The sequence below is a fragment of the Carcharodon carcharias genome, chromosome 15, assembly GCF_017639515.1.
Source record: "Carcharodon carcharias isolate sCarCar2 chromosome 15, sCarCar2.pri, whole genome shotgun sequence".
Lineage (NCBI taxonomy): Eukaryota > Metazoa > Chordata > Chondrichthyes > Lamniformes > Lamnidae > Carcharodon > Carcharodon carcharias.
In genome coordinates this window covers 119,449,257-119,469,961 of record NC_054481.1, presented here as the reverse complement: position 1 = coordinate 119,469,961, position 20,705 = coordinate 119,449,257, and the positions used below count along the sequence as shown (strand labels likewise).

At 41.4% G+C, this 20,705-nt stretch overlaps 1 protein-coding gene across 1 annotated transcript in view; it reads left to right on the top strand.

The window, feature by feature from the left end:
• The window catches only part of prdm16 (PR domain containing 16), a 537,585-nt gene that overhangs the window by 473,871 nt on the left and 43,009 nt on the right, over positions 1–20,705 (top strand). The window contains exons 9-10 of the mRNA XM_041206996.1: positions 1,096–2,476; positions 6,425–6,512. Coding sequence (XP_041062930.1) covers positions 1,096–2,476; positions 6,425–6,512 — 1,469 coding nt within the window. The remainder of the gene's footprint in view (positions 1–1,095; positions 2,477–6,424; positions 6,513–20,705) is intronic.

Here is a 20,705-nt window from a genome sequence, read left to right as displayed (position 1 = left end):
AGGAGTGTATTGTCACCCATAACCAGTGTTACCACTAAGTATCTCCCTGCTTACTTCATTTTTAAGCCCTGGTCGTATCCCTTTTTGTGTTTCCTTATTATGGAAGCTGGCCATTTTTTAATTGCCCTCACCAAACAAAATCCAACAATTGATTTGGGAATGTGAAACTGCCCTGCTCTTCCCTTTATATTTTTGTTTGTCTGGTTACAGAAAGATTGCATTTAATCACTATTTTAGCTTGTTGGATTCCTTTGTGCCCTATTTTATGCATTTGATACCAGGGAGAGGCAGGTACACATGAAAAGCACTCCCTTCCCTCCAATCTCCATTATAGAGTTGAATAAAATAGAGCAGGCAGAAATTTACATGAACATATTGGCCAATGCTTTATACATAGCACACAGGAGAAATAAAATCCAATAGAATTCATTTTACACTTGGTAACTGAAAGGTGATGTGAATGTAAATCTATAAAGCAACATGTCAAGCATATTAGGATGCTATTAGTTTTGTTCTTTGCTCTGTGAAGTTGTCCTGGGATCTGTCAATACTATTATGGTGGAGATTCTTTTCAGTTAGCTGAGTCTTACCGTTTACCTCTTACTTTCCTTTGGGGTGATCCAGTTGAGTTTTATTGTGTTACCTAACCATGCCCAGGACATTGCTGTGCGTTCCATCTTTCCTTTTCCCTTTTATTGAGAACAGTGCAATAAGTATGATATTTCATTTTCTTCTAATCACTTTACAAATGTTCATGTTCCTGCATGAGTACATGAATTAAAATGCACTATTAAAAATCAAAATTAAGACCAGCACTGGTGTTCTTTGCTCAGTTGAAGTTGAAGTAATGATGAGTGACCTTTCAGCTTATCTCCAATTATGGTGGGCATTTCCTTTGAGGAGTTCAACAGCAATTATCAGAACTAGTTAAGGGTGTAATCTGTCTAAAAACCTACCCAGACTTGTGTTTGGATAGGTGGCAGTTAATATCACAACAGAGGCAATCCCCAAGCCTTTTTGTATGCTCATATGGCTCATGTTGCTGGGATAGTGTAAAAAGCATTTATGCTACATCTCCTTTGTATTCAATTCCAGGTGAGGTCTGTCACAAATCGTACACCCAGTTCTCCAACCTTTGTCGACATAAACGGATGCATGCTGATTGCCGGACACAAATAAAGTGCAAAGACTGTGGCCAGATGTTCAGCACAACTTCCTCATTGAACAAGCACCGCAGATTCTGCGAAGGCAAGAATCATTACAATCCCAGTTCTATGTTCCCTCAAGGCCTGCCACTCACTCCCAGTGCCATGCTGGACAAATCAAAACCTGCATCCACCCTTAACCATACTTCCCTGGGGTTCAATGATTACTTTCCTTCACGCCCGCACCCAACGGGATTGCCCTTCTCACCGACAGCCACATTTCCATCTCTTGCTCCAGGTTTCCCCGGTATTTTCCCCCATTCCTTGTATCCCAGGCCCCCTCTATTACCAAGCAATGCATTGTTGAAAGGCTGCTTAAATCATGATATTGATGGAACTGTCCAAGGCCCAATGGGGACTCCTTCTGTGTCACAAGCATCTTCCCTGCTGTCGACCTTCAATGACAGGGTTGGTTCTTTAGAAGAAAAATCTAACAATCGATCTGAAAATTGCTACACCGAGAAAAGCAAAGTAAAAAACAGTGACTTATCAGAAGGTAGCGACTTTGAAGACATTAACACAACAAGTGGGACTGATCTAGACACAACCACAGGCACTGGGTCTGATTTAGACAGTGATGTGGAAAGTGATCGCGATAAAAAGAAGGAAAAGACCAATCTAACGGCCAAAGCAACCAACAAAGTCACTTCAGTCTCCACAAATTCTACCAATGAAATTAATGAGCGAACATATCTTCCTTCCCAACATTCATTCTTTCCTCCTCCAGATGAGCAGAACCTTCCGACAAATGCTGCTAATGATTCCATTAAAGCGATTGCTTCAATCGCGGAGAAGTACTTTGGCACTGGGTTCATGGGAATGCAAGAGAAGAAACTGGGGTCACTTCCATACCATGCAATGTTTCCATTCCAGCTTCTCCCAAACATCCCACATTCCATATACCCTTTCACGGACCGGAACCTCAATCCCAATATGTTAGTGAAAAATGAGCCAAAGTCACCCAGGGAGCATCCAAAAAGTGGGAGCGCAGGCTCTGAGTCACCCTTCGACCTCACCACGAAAAGGAAAGAAGCAAAGCCCCTCCAAACATCCAAGCTCATGGCATCTACGCTTTCTGGAGAGGAGCAGCCACTGGACCTGAGCATAAGCAGCCGCAGCAGGGTCAGTCAGAATGGCCCAGGAGAGCCCAGGAAGAACCACGTGTTTGGTGACCGCAAGGTGATGATTGATGATGAGCTGCCGAAGATGTCGCACCAGCAACCCTTTCATTATGCAAAGCCGTCACCTTTTTTCATGGATCCCATCTACAGGTATTCGTAGATCCTACAGTAAACATTAACCGTTCCTTCAGAAGACATCAGCATTGTGTCATCTTGAATATTTCATGAAATGTTTGTACAGATTTTTCTTTAGTTCTACATTTTTTAAGGCATATTGCAGCCTTCAGTTTTCTCCCTTCCTCTTCTGAAGCTGGGATAGAGTTCACCTGTTGTTCACTGCCCCCTCCACAAAAAAAACACTCTCTACCGCTCTCCAGGACCTCCTGCTGAGGTATGAGCTGAGCCGGGATGTGTATATGTTTGTAGGGTGGCAAGGAGGACAGCATCATCAGTTAGATAGCCTGTTTCCACTCACTGCAAAGGCTCAGTGTTAGGAACAGTCACTTGAGCAAAATATTGGAGGGTCCTCCCCTGCCTGCAGGAGCTGCACCTGAGTCACACACGTGCCTTCAGAACAAGAAGGGAGGGAGAAAACCGGAGAGAAATTTCAAAATGTATGTGCAAAGTCATGATTTCTTGCTTGGATGTCAGGTGCTGCATAAATTGCATGATACAGCTCAGGATCTTTGCATGATACAGCTCAGGCCTGTGTGAAGCATCACATTTGGTTCATGATCAGACACTGTGCAAGGATAGGATCATTTTCTGAGGGGAGTGAATGGTCTTCTTCTTTGCAAAACACACCAACAAAAAACCCAAGATCCATCAAGTCTTTGTCATTCTGCATGGTAACAAATTTACTGACTTCCAATCATGCAGAATGCATACTTTATATTTACAAACATAGTTACCCATTACACATTTGTGTGTGTGCTTGTGTCTGTGTGGAGTCAGAGAATATGCTTTTTTTCACAATAGGGGTTGTCAACAAAGTGATAGGGAAGGTGTTACAGAGAATAAATAAGATATTTAGAAAATGTGTGCACTCCAGACAGCAGACTTTGTTACAGATTAGAAACTGTCTTCTAAACAAAAAGAGAAATCCAGACATTTCATGATGCATTTTTCTGATCTCCAGATCAGGTCCAGTATCTGACTACCAGTTTATAATCTCAAAAGAAATAGTCACTTGACCTCAGGACCAATGCACCGTGGCCTTGTGGCCTTAAAAGGGCACAGGTACAGATCACAGTAGATTACGGCATTGTACATTACAAGGCATAATGTTCCTGTCCTTGTAACCGTCCGCATCCTTCAACTTACTACAAGCAGTGCCACAAATAATACAAAAGCAGAGCCACCTGATTGTAGGCAAATTCAACAGTCTTAGACTTTGAAGGGCAGGAATGAAATATCCAGCTTTATTCTTTCAGTTTAATGTCAAATGGGACGTTGTGTTAGATCAGTGACTAATAATACACAAACAGCACACTACAAATGTTGTTTGCTTCTTCACTGAATCATACCTTTGGCACTGCATCATGGCTGTTCAAAACTGGGGACATTGAGTTATGAAGTTGTACTTTCCTTAATTAGGTGCATCAAAGAGCAATTGTTCATAGAGTCTCTGATCTTCTTCATTAGTGTAAATGAGCCAAGAGAAAAGATTGGAGAAAGAAGAAGGTTAAAAGGGAACAAAGTGAAGTAAATAAAGTAATAAATGGCAAATGATGAACTCAAAATATTACTTCCAGATTACTTAGACCATCAGGACTAGAGGTCAAAATATTAACTCAGTGAGAAATGATGTTTTTAATTTTTTAACAAAGTGTGAAAAAGATAATCAACCAAGGGAGATAATGGAATCAAAGATGTTAGGGGAGCTTCAAGAGCAAGGAATGAGAGATTTGGATGGCTAAAAGAAACATGTATATGTGTGTATTTGCATGCATGTGTTTCTATGTGTTTGTGCATGCATGTTAGTATGTGCATGTGTTTGTGTATGTATTTTTGTGCGTGATAGTGTATGTGTATACTTGCGTGTTAGTGTGTGTATGTATGTGTATCTCTCTAGCAGTCCCTCATATTAAGGAGGGTGCTTGCCATGAAGCCTGTGGCATGAGCTTGCACATGGAGTCTTTTAACATGGGGAGAAGCTATTGTACTGCAGCTACCAGATGGTTCGAGCTGACCAGGAAACTTTCCTGCTCTTACTACCTACCATAGCTGTATTGGAAGGATTTACAGGTTGACAATCAACCTGCTTGGCCATGCCACAAGCGCACCTTTCGTGGACATTAAGTCCTAGGGTGGGACTCAAATCCAGAGCTCCTGGCTCAGAGGTAGGGATGTTACCCACTGCACCACAAGACATCCTGGTGTATGTGGATATTAGTTAGTCTATGGCTATGTGTATTTTTGTCTGTGTTTTGTGTGTATTTGTGCAGTCTATGTGTGTGCATAGTCAGTATGTGTACATGTCTCTACATCAGGCTCTGATTGCCCTTCAACAACCAATAACCTGCCAACACTCAATGTTCACACCATTTGAATAAAAGAAGGATTCCCAGCATCCATTCTCATGAGATCATTCTGGGTAACAGAAATGTACGACCATGATCATTTAGTGAAACATAGCTTGTTGAAGAAAAGAAAAAAATAATTGAGTTTACACAGGCACCAGGACTGGATCCTATGCCTTGCCAACTTGTGCAGCAAATCTGTTTAAAGCAGGGTATTTGAGGCACGTGAACAATAGATTGATTAACTGAGTTGATATAATTGTTGGACTGGAAAACATTATTACTGAATTACGATAAAACTGATTTCACTTCTGGAAGCAGTTATAAGTTAGATGACATCCAAAATATCCCAATAATTGAACAGGAGAACAATGTAGGGGTCTACTCCTCCAAGTTTAAGTGGAACAGTTGAATATTTCAATTAGTTAATAATTCTTTCCTCTGCTGAGCCACACAGCCACAAAAGCTTCTAATTCAATCCCTGGTCTGTGCCGAGTTAGTTGATCTCAATCAGGGCTGAGAGCTGGGTCACTGAAATCAACATCAACATGCCTGCGACAGGGAGGGGAAAGAAATCAACCAGAGTTCCAGCTCCTGAGCACTATGCAGTCATCCATAATGGGAAGTAAGTGTTTGGTCACTCTTGACTGTGTCATCCATTGTCAAGTTACCCAATCTTCTGCACAACATCAGGCTACAAATATGAAAAATGACAATCTGGGCATGTACTAGAGGGCTATGGAAAGAGATGTAAACAAATCTGTGCCAGTGCCCTCAGTGGAAGGGATCATAATGGAGAGGGAAAGTTAGGATATCCTTTCCTCTGTAAGCCTATAAAGAATTGTAGTGCTCTACAGGAACCCTCTCCTTGCATTCTTTTCTGATGCTATTGTGGAAGAAGTGGGTAGGATAGTGTGGTGGCTGCAGTAGTGTACCAGGATCCTAGAGGTCATGAGTTTGAATCTCACCCTGGCTAGTTATGAAACTGAATTAAATAAATCTGGTCAGGTGCGAGCTGATAGTAGATAATAAAGACCACAGAAGTTGAGTGTTGTTAAATGAAGCCAACTGGTTCATTACCGGGTCCAGCCTACATGACCCCATCTCATGTAATGGTCTTGACTCTTGATGACCTCATGGCAAATAGGGATGGGCAGCAGACATGGCCCTTCTAGTTTCCCCACATCCCAGGAACTAATAATCTAAAAAGTATAGGCTCCCTGCCCAAAACATGGCATGCTCTGTGTTCACATGGTGATTGCGAGCACTTGCAACCCATGGGAATGAGTAATAGGCCAAAAGGTTAAGTTGGTTGACCTCCTTCAGGTGAAAGCTGTAAGGAAAAAGGGGGAGGGAGACAGCCCTCTTCCCTACAAGTTACACCCGAAGAGTCCACAGCCAGGATTTCATCCCAACCTTTGCTTTTCTCTTTCAGCTGGAACCACCTGCATTACACAGCGTAAGTGTGCATCTTTCCTTAAGACAACATTGTTCCAAAGTGGTCCTGAGTGTGAGAGGTAGGATTTTGGTTTGGGAAATGCTGGGCGCTGATTTAACTCTTTACTTCTCGGTCCAGCAGGGTGGAGAAAAGGAAAATGATGGATCCCCTGAACTCACTGAAGGAAAAGTACCTGCGCCCAAACCCACTTCTATTCCACCCTCAGGTATGTTGAGACATCATCTATGTTTTTAGTTGAGAAATTTAGCTAAAGCTCCAATTTTCATTGGCACAGTCACATTTTCTGGAGTGGATCAGTGTAGTTACAATAATTAGAGAGGTTCTGTATGGAAAAAAATATTTCTTTTGTTAACTTTAAGTCAGAAACAGGTATGAAAATGTATTGTTCCATGGCCACAACACTTTGCATTTCCCTTGGCATTACATTTCATGTTCATCGGTATGTTTCATAATGGCAAAATCATTCAACAGGCTTTCCCTGGTGAAAGCTTAGATTTCTTAAAGTATGTTAGATTTTTATGAAAATACCCAGCATAACATTGCAATTGATTATTGCAGATTATGATGAGTTGCCTCATCTCAACACTACTCAGCATCTGTGAGACAGGGAACAGAAAAGTAACCCAAGTTCCTGCTCCCAATGGTGATCTAGATGGAAAATGTATGTTATGGATAACATTGGGTGAGAGCTTAACTGTGATGTCAGCTACTGACAAATAGCCTTCTAATACTCACTGTCCATGTTTACATCAGGAAGCATGGACATTCAGGTGGGATACCAGAGGGAGTCATCACATTCCCTTACTCTTCCTAAACAGTAACTCAGCAAGAAACAGTGAGCTCCTTAAGCATCACCTTACTAAAATTCAAAGGAATTCTCCAATAGCAATTTCAGTATCTGCATTAGGAATGTAGCATTGAAAAACACTTTCAATGGAGGAGGAGGCCATAAATATGCCTTACTCTCTACCCAGGGCCCTTTATTTTCCTTTGCTTGCAATGTATATCTATTTTTCACTTAAAAGATTTAATTGATCTTTACCTCAATGACTCCCTGTGGCAAGCCATTCCATGCTCCGGCAACTGGCTGCATGAAGTGATTTCTTCTAACTTCACACTCTCTCAGTGGCCATTTTTAATTGATGATCTCTTATCACTGACTCCCTAAGCAGATGAAATAGTCTTTCCCTATGCAAAACCCTTTAAAACCCCCTGCTAAATCTCTGCCCCATTGAAAATATTCTGAGACTCCCAAGTCTCTCCTTGTAGAACTGTAATTTCCCACCTGTGGAATTGTTTGGAGAATTTTAATTTTCTTTTAACTTGTTTAGATTTTGAGCTCTTGTATATGTAGGAAAGTCTGGGCAATGCAACCAAAGTGAGGAGTCTACAGCTTTAAGTCTAGTCCTATTTGTGTGCCATTTGCTTTCTGTTTTCGTACACTGAGGAAATGATCATCTTTCAATGAGACCGCCTGATTTCAGCTGCCACTTTCAATGGCCTCTTTCATTTTAACAGGCAGCATATATATATGTTTTTTCCCAGCTCCAATAAATAACACGGAGGAGCTTTTTATAAAGAGGGAGCAAGTGACCAGGTTTCACAGCTAAACTTAGTCTGCTCATTGTTCTGCCTCCCAGCCTGTCGCTTTAATAACTTCCCCCGATTTTAGTGGAGGGCCCGGCTGACAGAGGTGGCCTGTCTGGCAGGAATATCCTGTGTTTGTGTGGCTTAGAATGGAGTGCACACAGGGAGTGATCAGATATGGATACAGGCAAGAGAGGCAAGGCCTGTGGCAATTGTGAGAAAGGAGCAGCCGGGAAAGAGGTAAACAGCTGCGGGCCGCCTCCATTGTGATCCGAGTCTGACAGGAGTGAAATAGATGTGGAAAAGCGTAGAGCACAGTTTTCTCTCCCTCTCCATGTTCTCCTGCTTGTTATCTCTCTTGCATGCTGGCCCTGGGATGTCAGTTTTGTGCAAGCTGCTGGCATTAGGATATGTGGTCTGCCACCCAAACTGGATGAGCACAGCATTCAAACATGCAATTGGTAGTAAAGCACTTTTGCCCTAATTTTTATAATGTTCATCCTAGGTTTTCAAATCTCCCTACCGCCATGGCTACCTTACACCTGTAACCTCTTCTAGCCCTACAAAACTCCAGGATCTCTGGACTCCTCCAATTCTGGCCTCTTACATATGCCTGAATTTCTTCACTCCACCAGAGGCAATCAAGCTTTCAGCTACCTAGGTCCTGAGCTCTAGAATTTTCCCCATTCCGTCTCTCTCTCTCTCTCCTCCTTTAAGATGCTCCTTAAAATCTACCTCTTTGACCAAGCTTTTGGTCATCAGATCTAATATTTCCTTATATTGCTTGGTGTCAAATTTTGACTAATGGTCCCGTGAAGCATCTTCGGATGTTATACTATGTCAGAAATGCTATTTAAATGCAAGTTGTTGTGATGCTATGCTTTGTACAAGGTTAACATTGTATTCTCTAACTTTTTTTGGTTTTGCACAGCTGATTCATTTTAATTGTGTGGGCCTTTTAATTTTTTTATGTGGTCATGCACATGCAGTAACTTAAAGAAGCCGACTGTGTGGCCTGCACGGGATCTTTCAGGTTGCAGATTAAAGATAACATTGATGGCGAACATACCATAACATGACTTTGAGCTGTATAAACCTACAAGGCATCAGGTTCAATTCTTGGTTGGTGCTGAGTTAGCTGACCTCAGTAATGGAGGCACTGCAATGATTTGGGACACTCCTGAACAAGAGAGGGGAAAATATCCTGTTGGGTTCCTATCCATGATCTTTTCTTAATTATCTTGGTCGTGCAGACACAGAGAGACGTTAAAGCCGTGGAGATGATGCAGAGAAGACCCATAAGGCAGATCCTGGTATAAAGAAAACTAAGTTATAAGGAGCCTTTCAAGGCGACAGCTGAGAGCAGGAAACACCAAGATATTTAAGATAGTAAACTGTTTAGGAAAGGTAGATCGACAAACTGACAAATTAGGACAACTAGCTGGTGAAAGGCAAGTTGAGGGCTGATGTTCACAGATTTCCTCATACAAAGGTTGATCAACTCTCAAAATAGACCTCTGGGCAGGTTTTATTTTATTCGTTCTTGGAAAATGGGCATTACTCATGGGCTGGCATTTATTAATTAATAGGGCAACCATAAAAAGAAAAAGAGACATGCATTTATGTAGCATTTTTTTTGTGATGTTGCTTGAGGGCTAAGTATTGACAACCCCCTGCTCTTCTTCGAAATAGTGCCATTGAATCCTTTATATCTTCCTGAGAGGACAGACAGGGCCTCAGTTTAACATCTCATCTGAAAGACAGCATGTCATACTGCAGTGGATTGTCAGCCTAGATTGTGTTGCTCTAGTCCAGGAGTGGGACTTGAACCCACAATCTTCTGACTCAGGCAAGAGTGCTACCAGCTGAGCCACAGCTGACTCTAAGCCATCTCTAGTTTCCCTTGAGAAGGGAGTGGTGATGAGCCTTCTTCTTTAGTCACTGTGGTCAGTATGGTGAAGATAGGTATTTGCACAGTGCTGTAATTTATGGAGTTTTGGATTTTGGCTCAGTGACGCTGAAGGAACGGAACTTCCATGCACCATGTTTCCATGCATCATGTTTCCATGCACCATGTTTCCATGCACCTGTTGCCCTTGTATTTCTAGAAGTTGCAAGTTTGGATGGACTGCCAAAGAAGCCATGGTGCAGTGCATCCTGCAGAGTACACACTGTAGTCACACCAGGAGGGAATGGATGTTGACCAAGCAAATATTGATAAATGGAAGGCCTGCCCCTGTATTTGTCCAGGTGTCAGCTTTGCTGTTGAGTGTGCACTCTCAGCTGATTTCCCTGCACTAATCTTTTCTAAAAAGTGTTTTCTTCTTCCTCTCCTAACTCATGCTGGGTCCTGGACATCACTTGATACTTGTGTTGCCATGCTTCACATGTAAACTTAGAGTGTTGGAAACAATTTGATCAAAGCAGGGAGTGGGGAACATCAGAGCCAAGTTCAATCCTCATCCTGTTCCTCACCGAACATATGCATTTTCCAGTGGTGGGGGTGGGGGTGTGAAAATAAATTACTGGATCTGGAGCAAGGACAAAAAATGTCACAAAGACCATGAGAAGGGGGTGAGAAGTTAGAAGAAATTTATTTTGGTAAAGAATTGTTGGAGCATGAAATGCTTTGGCACAAAAACCAGTTGAGGCAGACACCATTGCACCTTTTATGAGAAAATTGGGTAAATACCTGAAACAGTGAAAGATGCAAGCGTATGTGGAGAAGGCTTGAAGGATTAGTTTTTGAAATGTTTTAGCAGAGAACTGGCACAGGCAGGATAAACCAAATGGCTTCCTACTCTGCAGATAGCATCTCATGAAACCCTAGCTTATTTTCCCCTTCATAATCCTAGAGACCAAGAGAGTACTGGGAGCAAACTATAGAACCATTCAAGAGATAAACAAACTGAGAACAGCCAACTCTGCAAAGAGCAATGGCCAAATCAACTTATTGGTGGAATTATCTTTTATAGATGATCAGTTTTCCCTGTGTAGTCCATTCTTTATTTGATTTATTCACAACTTCCAGTTTAAAATGAAATAAAGAGTAAGTTGTTTTTACAATTCATGGTTTCTGGCTGTGGCCTCCTCTGAAAGCGAACACCAGAATTAGAGTATTTGTTTTTTTGAGCGGCAAAGTGTATTAAGCCTTTTTTTTTGTGTTTCAAATATTTTGCTGGAAAAAATAATAAAACAAAGGAAATATCAAAGAAGAGTTTATGTTTTCATGAACGCTACTTCATCGCACTGCGTGTTGATGGAATAAAAACTTTTAAACAATTTTGTAGCACTGTATTCCCCAGAGCCTGTTTAATAGCTGTACAGCATGCAAAAGGTCTGAGGGAGGTTACTCATATTTGTACTGTAGAAAATATAGTAGCTGATATATGGCTTCCTACAGCTTTCCTGCTGTTTGGAGATGATGTCATGCACAGATCTATAAGGGAAGTGTTTAGCCTCTCGGCTATTGTGCATTCTAAGGAAGCTATTGAATTCAAAAGGTAGCACACTTAGAGTCTGACCCACACTCAGAACAATTCAGTTCTCAAATGGGGGCATTAATTTCCCAGTTCTTTGGAGTTGTTTCTCCCTGTATGCCTGCACACCACCCCCCCCCCCACCCGGCGCCCCCACTCCCACCATTTCCCTTCCAATTTTATCAGAGATTGTGATACAATCATGTTTTATTAGTAACTACTTAGTTGGTGGGTGCAACTGTTAAAATAAATCATTCTGTCTTTAATTTAAATCTTAGTTCCTAGTTTATTCTTTCTCTTTTCCCCCAACTTTCTCTCTTCTATTTCCTTTCTGTTCTCCTGTATTTGAATCTTTGCTTCGGGTGCATGTCTTCAACTTTTCCTGGGTACATTTCTTCGTTTTTAGTTGGGGTAGGGTTACACATCTTAACATTGGGATCTAGATCCTTACTGGGGTACAATTTTACAGACGTTGGTTACTTTCCTTGACCTCATGCATTCTTCAGTTGTTAGCCTGAACAATCATTCCAGGCAGATCAAAAACAGAAACAGAAATACCTGGAAAAACTCAGCAGGTCTGGCAGCATCGGCGGAGAAGAGTACAGTTGATGTTTCGAGTCCTCATGACCCTTCAACAGAACTAAGTAAAATTAGGAAAGGGGTGAAATATAAGCTGGTTTAAGGGTGGGGCGGTTGGGGGGTTGCGGGTTGTTGTTGGGGCAAGCAGCCAGCGATAGGTGGAGATAACCAAAAGCTGTCACAGACAAAAGAACAAAGAGGTGTTGAGGGTGGTGATATTATCTAAAGGAAGGTGCTAAATAAGAGTATAAGACAGGACAGATAAGGTACAGATAGCTCTAGTGGGGGTGGGGGAATACTAAAAGGTAGAAATAAACAATGGTGGAAATACATTTAAAAATAATGGAAATAGGTGGGAAAAGAAAAACATCTGAATAAATTATTGGAAAAAACAAAAAGGAGGGGGAAGAAATGGGAAGGGGGTGGGGATGGAGGAGAGTTCAAGATCTAAAATTGTTGAACTCAATATTCAGTCCGGAAGGCTGTAAAGTGCCTAGTCGGAAGATGAGGTGCTGTTCCTCCAGTTTGTGTTGAGCTTCACTGGAGCAATGCAGCAAGCCAAGGACAGACATGTGGGCAAGAGAGCAGGGTGGAGTGTTGAAATGGCAAGCGAATGGGAGGTCTGGGTCATGCTTGTGGTCAGACTGAAGGTGTTCTGCAAAGCAGTCACCCAGTCTGCGGTCTCTCCAATGTAGAGGAAACCGCATTGGGAGCAATGAATGCAGTAGACTAAGTTGAGGGAAGTGCAAGTGAAAAGCTGCTTCACTTGAAAGGAGTGTTTGGGCCCTTGTACGGTGAGGAAAGAGGAAGTGAAGGGGCAGGTGTTGCATCTTCTGCGTTTGCATGGGGAGGTGCCGTGGGAGTTGAGGAGTAGGGGGTGATGGAGGAGTGGACCAGGGTGTCACGGAGGGAATGATCCCTACGGAATGCTGCAAGGGGGGCGGTGAAGGGAAGATGTGTTTGGTGGTGGCATCATGCGGGAGTTGGCGGAAATGGCGGAGGATGATCCTTTGAATGCGGAGGCTGGTGGGATGATAAGTGAGGACAAGGGGGACCCTATCATGTTTCTGGGAGGGAGGAGAAGGCGTGAGGGCGGATGCACGGGAGATGGGCCGGACATGGTTGAGGGCCCTGTCAACTACCGTGCATGGAAAATCTCGGTTAAGGAAGAAGGAGGACATCTCAGAGGAACTGTTTTTGAAAGTAGCATCATTAATTCCAGGCAGATTATTTGATTCTCTCACTAGCAGTCCCTTGAAACAAGGCGAACGCTTGCCATGGAACCCGTGGCAAGAGCTTGCATGTGGATTATTTTAATGTGGGAGAGGCTATGGCACTGCAGCTATCACATGGTTCTGGCTAACCAGGAATCTTTCCTGCTCTTACCACCTGCCAGGTGCATCAGAAGGATTTATGTATGGGTTGACAATCAACCTGTTTGGCCATGCCATGAACACAGCTTCCGTGAGATTATTAGACTACAGGCAAGTCACAACCAAGCTGTATCCTGTCCCTGTGCTCAATGTCCAAATATTTGCGTCTCTAACATGGGATCAATTAGGACCAGGAACCCATTCCAGTCATCTGCCTCTACAAGGGCGCAGAAGACAATTATAGTTCCCATAGCTAGTATGTGAGCTGCAAATAGCTGACTCAGCAGGGAGATTGAACCTGGGGAACCTTACTTGTTCAGATGGCCAAACACATGTTAAGCAAATTAGCTGAGTTGCAGGATTCTTCATCTTCTGAATGTTAACTGTGCAATGCCAGTTTGGCCAGGTGTTGGAGTGAGTCTGAAAAGAATTTTCCAGATTCTTTTCCCCTATTTTGGCCCTGGGTTTCTTTTTTCTTTTTGTCTCATCCAAGAGATTACTGCGGGAATGGGAAGGGATTGCAGGTAGGAGGATCAACAATATATGTCCAAGTCTAGATGGTGTGTGACTTGAAGCAGAACTTCAAGATGATGATGTTCCCATATATGTTTCTTTGTCCTTCTAAGTGGCAGAGGTCATGGGTTTGGGAGATGTTGCCAAAGAAATCTTGGCAAGTTCCTGCAGCACATACTGTAGATAGAACAAACAGCAGCCACAGTGCATTAGTGATTGAGGGACTAGATGTTTAAGGTGGTGGACGGGCTGCCGATCAAGTGGATTGCTTTGTCCTGGATGGTGTTGACCTTCTTGAATGTTTTTGCAGCTGTTAATGCTCATCAAAGAAATGTGATGGAATCTGCAGGTTTTACTGCATGGATAAACTTGGATAAGAAAGAAAGAAATAATTTGTATTTACGTGGCACCTAATCACATCTTTTAAACATCCCAAACTGCTTCAGAAACAATTAATTAAACTGTTGTTACATAGATGACCACAACATCCTTTATGTGTACACCAAATTCTCACATAACAGCTGTGAAATTAATAACCTATTAATCTATTGATGGTGATATTAGTTCAAGAATGAATGCTGGCTAGGATATCTTTTCTTCAGATAGTAGCAGTGGACCTTTAGCCTCAAGAACAGAAACAAGCAAATGAACCACAGAAGGCTGTGGAGGCCAGGTCATTGAGTGTATTTAAGACCGAGATAGATAGGTTCTTGATTGGTAAGGGGATCAAAGGTTACGGAGAGAAGACGGGAGAATGGGTTTGAGAAACTTATCAGCCATAATTGAATGGCGGAGCAGACTCGATGGGCTGATTGGCCTAATTTCTGCTCCTATGTCTTATGGTCTTATGGAACCTCTGTTGTAGAACTTGTTGACAGATAGATGGAGCTGTTAACCAATGCACAATCCATGACACTTCATCATAAGTATTGGAGGTTATGGTATTAGAGGCTTAGATAGATTGTTTTCTGGCTTTGTTAGTAAACTATTATTGTTCAAAATCTGAAATTGAAACACAAATTCTGGAAAAATACAATGCAGGCCCATCACTATCTGAAAGAGAAAGAGAGGCTGATGTCCTTAAAAACAAAAGGGCCTCTGTCAGAACGTTAACCAAACAGGTGTGACTGCTCTGCTTTGTTGGTGTTGGTTGAGGAAAGAATGCTGGCCAGGACAATGGGAAAACTCCCTGCTTTTCTTCAAATAGAGCCGCTGGATCTGTAACTTCAGATCCAGAACAGGCAGACAGAAACTGTTTCATCATGAAGCATCTGAACAGAAATTTGCTGAACTTCATCAACCTTTGAAAACAAGTAAGTTTGAGTCTGCCTCAAAGGTTGCACATTGAGACAGAAAACATGATGTAATTTAAAAGAAATAAAAAATATTTGGAACATTTTGAATGAGATAGCGATAAAAGCTGGCAACACTTAGCAAGCCAACTGCTTTACCTATTATTTTCCCACCCCCTAGTAAACCTCACCCCACCCCCGCCAGCCCCCTGACTCCACCTCCAGATTGACAGCATAAGAAATAGGAATAAGCCATTCAGCCCATTGAGCCTGCTCTGTCATTCAATAAGATTATGGCTGATCTGATTGTGACCTTAACTCCACTTTCCAGTCTGCCCCCCATAAACCTTGACTCCCTTTTCAATCAATAATCTGTCCAACTCAGCCTTGAATAAATTCAATGACCCAGCCTCCACTGCTTGCTGGGGAAGAGAATTTCAAACACGAACAACCCCCTGAGAGAAGAAATTCCTCCTCATTTCCGTCATAAATGGGAAACCACTTGTTTTGAAACTGTGCCCCCTAGTTCTAGATTCCCTCACAAGGGAAACATTCCCTCAGCATTTGCCCTGAGAAGACCCCACAGAATCTGTTCTGTTTCAAAAAGATCACCTTTCATTCTTCTAAACTCCAATGAGTATATGCCCAACCTGCTCAGCCCTTCCTCATAAGACAAACACTCTCATCCCAGGAATCAGCTTAGTGAACCTTCTCTGAACTGCTTCCAGTGTAACTATGACCCTCCTTGAGTAAGGTGACCAAAACTGTACACAGTACTCTGGGTGTGGTCTCACCAATGCCTTGCACAGTTGTAGCAAGACTTCCCTACTTTTATACTCCATCCTCCTTATAATGAATGCCAAAATTCTATTTGCTTTTCTAATTACTCACCATCTGCATGCTGACTTTTTGTGATTCATGTACACGGACACCAAATCCCTTTGTGCTGCAGCATTCTGTAGTCTCCCTCCATTGAAATAATATTCTTCTTTTCTATTCTTCCTGCCAAAGAGGACAACCTCATATTTTCCCACATTATACTCCATCCGCAGATTTTTGCCCGTGCATTTAACCTATTTGTATCCTTTCGCAGATTCTTTGGATCCTCCTCACAACTTGCCTTAATACCTATCTTTGTACCACCAGCAAAGTCAGTTACAATACAGTTAGCCCCTTCATTCAAGTCATTAATACAGATTGTAAATAGCTGAGGCCCCAGAACTGATCCCTGTGGCACTCCAATAATTACAGTTTGCCATCCTGAAAATGACCCATTTACCCTGACTCTCTGTTTCCGATTAGTTAGCCAGTCCTCTATCCATGTCAATATATCACCTTAACACAAGAAGTTCTTGTGTAATAATCTTTTATGTGGCACCTTATCAAATGCGTTTTTGAAATCCAAATACACTACATCGACTGGTTTGCCTTTATCCACTCTGATTGTTGCTTTCTCAAAGAGCTTTAATAATTTTATCAAACACAATTCCCTTTCAAAAAACACATTGACTCCTCCTGATTGTATTATGATTTTCTAAATGTCTGGCTACTTTAATTCTAGCATTTTCCCAATGATAGGTGTTAAATAACTGGCCTATAGTTTCCTGCTTTCTGTCTTTCTCCTTTTTTGAACAGAGGTGTTATATATACGGTTTTCCAATCCACTGCGACATTTCCAGAATCTATGAATTTGGAATTTTGCAACTAATTCATTCATTATCTCTGCAGCTACTTCTTTTAAGACCCTAGGGTGCAGGCCATCTGGTCCAGGGAACTTGTCAATCTTAAGTGCCATTAGTATTCCCATTACTTTTTCTTTTGTGATAGTGATTGCTTTTTAAGATCCTCCCTCTCTTGTGCCTCATGATTTTCTACTATTCTTGGGATGCTTTTTGTGTCTTCTACTGTGAAGACAGATACAAAATATGTTCAAAGTCCCTGCCATTTCGTCTTTTCCCATTATTAATTCCCCAGTCTCATCCTCAAAGGACCATTGCTTATTTAAGTTACTGTTTTCCTTTTCATATACTTGTACTTTACTGTCTGTTTTTATATTCCTTGCAAGTTGTCTCTCACACTCCAAATTCTCCCTCTTTTTTCCTTAGTCATCGTTTGCTGGTTTCTAAAAAATTCCCAACCTTCTGGCTTAGCGCTAATCTTTGGAGCATTGTATGTCTTTTCTTTCAATTTGATATCACCCTTAACTTCCTTAGTTATAGATGGTGTACCCTTACGGTAGAGTCTGTCTTCCTCAATGGAATATACCTTTGTTGAGAGTTATGAAATATCTGCTTAAATGTCTACCACTGCTTCTCTACCATCTTACCTTTTAACCTATTTACCCAGTATACTTTAGCCAACTCTGTCATCATACCCTTGCAATTGCCTTTAATTAAGTTTATGACACTAGTTATGGACCCACATTTTTCACTCTCAAACTGAATGTGAAATTCTATCATTTTAAGATCATTCTTGCCGAGAGGATCCTTTACTATGAGGTCTTTAATTAATCCTGTCTCATTACACGTTACCACGTCCAAAATAGCCTGACCCATAGTAGGTTCCAGAATATACTGTTCCAAGAAGTTATCCTGAATACACTCCATGACCTCATCCTCCAGGCTAACTTTGCCAATTTGATTTGTCCAATCACTGTAAAGATTAAAATAATTCACGACTATTGCAGTACCTTTGCAACACCTTTCATCAGCTTCAAAACTTTTTAAAAATCAATCTCTTCAATGGTCACCTCTCTTAAATCTTCTTCCAATTCTTGCTTGGCTTTTGATTCCCCTGTGGAACCCACAAGAGTTTTATACTATATTAAAGGCCTAAGGTAAATACAAATTGTCAAATAATTTTGATAAGTGAATGTTCCATATTTGTCCATCCACCCAGACTGAACTAAATGTCATACCATAACAGCATCCAATTGGTTCATCAATGATTCCAATGTTTTTGCCTTCACTGCTGTATCTGGAAGTTTATTCCGCATATTGATTGCTTGCTATGAAAAGGAGAACTTCCTGATACTAGCCCTAAATCTGACTTTTACTAATTTAAGCCATCATCCCTTATTCTACCCTCATTGTTTAAGTTGATTTTGTGAATTTACCTTTTCCATAGCATTTACAATTCTTTGCATTTCTTCAACATCTCAGACATCTCCTCTCAAGGCTGAAGAGCCCAAATTTTCTAATGTTTCTTTCATACCCAGAGATGAGCCTTGTGGCTGTTCTCTGTACATCCTCCAGAGCTTGAACATCTCCCTTGTGGTCTTGGTGACTAGACTGAGCTCAAAATGTGGCCTGACAGTTTGAGCAGTGGCATGGCAGGGTTATAGGCTGAGTCCACCTGAGAATCCATTCCGTTACTCTCTGTTTGTTTTTAACATCCTTATCTTCACGCTAATCCTATTTATTTTAAAAAAACAGCCTTTACAATAAAATGTGGCTCTCTCCATTCAGCTTGTACATTGTTATCTTAATTTCCACTTGCTTTATTTTGGAAGAAAGTCAAGAAGTGACTGCTTGTTGCAACCCTCTATTTGATGATGGATGCGTCTGTGCCCGCCTTAGATTATAAACAACTGAAGTGAGTAATCAGAACGAAACAGGGCTCCTGACAGGGGAAGCATGTGACTTTTAAGTGTTCGCTGTAACAGCCTTGAATTCATTTGCTTTTGTTGTTGCTGCTCAGGCAAAGATGGAGTCATCCCCAATGTGTTTCTAAAATGAAATCAAATTAGTTTGCCTCATTTGATGTAGCAGTCAGAACACAATGTTTTTCTCAGCTTGCCTGTGATTGGGAGGGGGGAAATTCAGCAAAGCATCCCACTCCTGTTCTCTATCCAGTAACTCAGCTTTCCTCTGAGTAAAGTGTCTGGGTTTAGGTCCAACTGAGAGACTTGAGCATACAATCTCAACTGCATTTCTGAGGAGATGCTGCACTTTCAGAGGGGCTATCTTTCATGTGAGGTGCTCAAAGTGACATGTGTGTTTGATGGACACATGAGATCCACTGGACTATTTGAAGAATGGCAGAGGAGTTGTCCAGATTGTCATTCATCTGTTACCTAAAGCTATCAACAAAGATTAGTTGTTCATTCATCTCATTACTAATGATAGACCGCTGTCATGTTTGTCTACATTACAACTTCAAAATAACAAGTAAATTAACTGGTTGTGAAGTTTTTTGGGATGCCCCAATAATGTGAAAAGCTTTGACAAAATGGATGTTCTTTCATTTTTTTGATGGATGAACATGTGTGTGGACACCAGGCATGAACAAGATTGAACTTAGTTGTACTACCCTGCATAGGAACATTGGGCATAAACTGTGGACCATTATCTGACACCAACACCTCTGGCAACCCATAAATTGCAAACCAACTTCTCAAAACCTTAATATTTTTGGCACTTGTGCGGTATTGGGTATAGACTCAATATTTATCGATTTGCTATAGCTATCGACCAAAATGAGGTAATCCTTTCCCTTCCACTTCAAAGAAATCAACATGTACTCATTCCATGGTTTTCTTGTGTTTGACCACAAAATGAAAAGAAGCCTAGTTTAGATCATTTCTCATTCCGCGATGCACCACAACTTTCCATCAACTCTTCAATACCTTTATCTACCTTTAGGTACCAAAAATAGCTTCTCCCTACCCTTTCATATGGACTATCCATGAGTGGTCTTGATGAAGTTCCTCAACAATCTTCCTTTAAATCTTGGTAGAATAATGACTTTTCAACCCCATATGAGACAGACTTGATCTACACTCAGTTAATTTCTACATGTGAAATATTGCTGCAGTTTCTCATCATCACACTCTTTATGCCAGCCATTCATGACATAATTGAGCACTTTACTGAGCACCAGTCCTTGCAAGTTTCTTCATTCATTTCTGTAGCAGATACCAGCATGTCATTTGTGTATGTAAAGTAATTCACATGTAATTCAATGGCTAGAAATGAATCAATTTCCATGGGAAATCTTGAAAGAATGTCTGCATTTGTATGATCACCTGATTTACAACATTTAATATATTTATGGGCCATCAAAATCAACACCCATCTCTGAAACTGTGCTGCCATGATGAATGGTCCTCCTTTTTTGTACCAAATATGATCGTAAGAGTTTAGTAGTCAGTTAACAAAGTGAACTCCCTACCATACAAGTATTTGTGGAGCTTAGTAATGCCATATATTTTCACTAATGCCTCTTTCTCAATTTGTGGGTAATTTTGCTTTGACTTCGTTAAAGTACATGAAGCATATGCTACAGGCTTCTCTGCACTGTCTTCCATCATGTGAGATAACACCACACCTAATCCCTGTGGTGAGACATCGCTCACTAAAATCAAAGTTTTTCTTGGGATCCTAGTGGATCAGAATGGCATCAGCGTCAGTACTTTCTGCTCTTCTTCAAATGCTTTCTGACACAGCACAGATCACTCCCAATCTATCCCATCTTTGATATCTTGGTAGGAATGTATTAGCTTAGTCAGGCAGGGATGAACTTAGAATAATAAAAACAATCCCAATGAATGTTCTGAGTTCTTCTTTATTCTCTG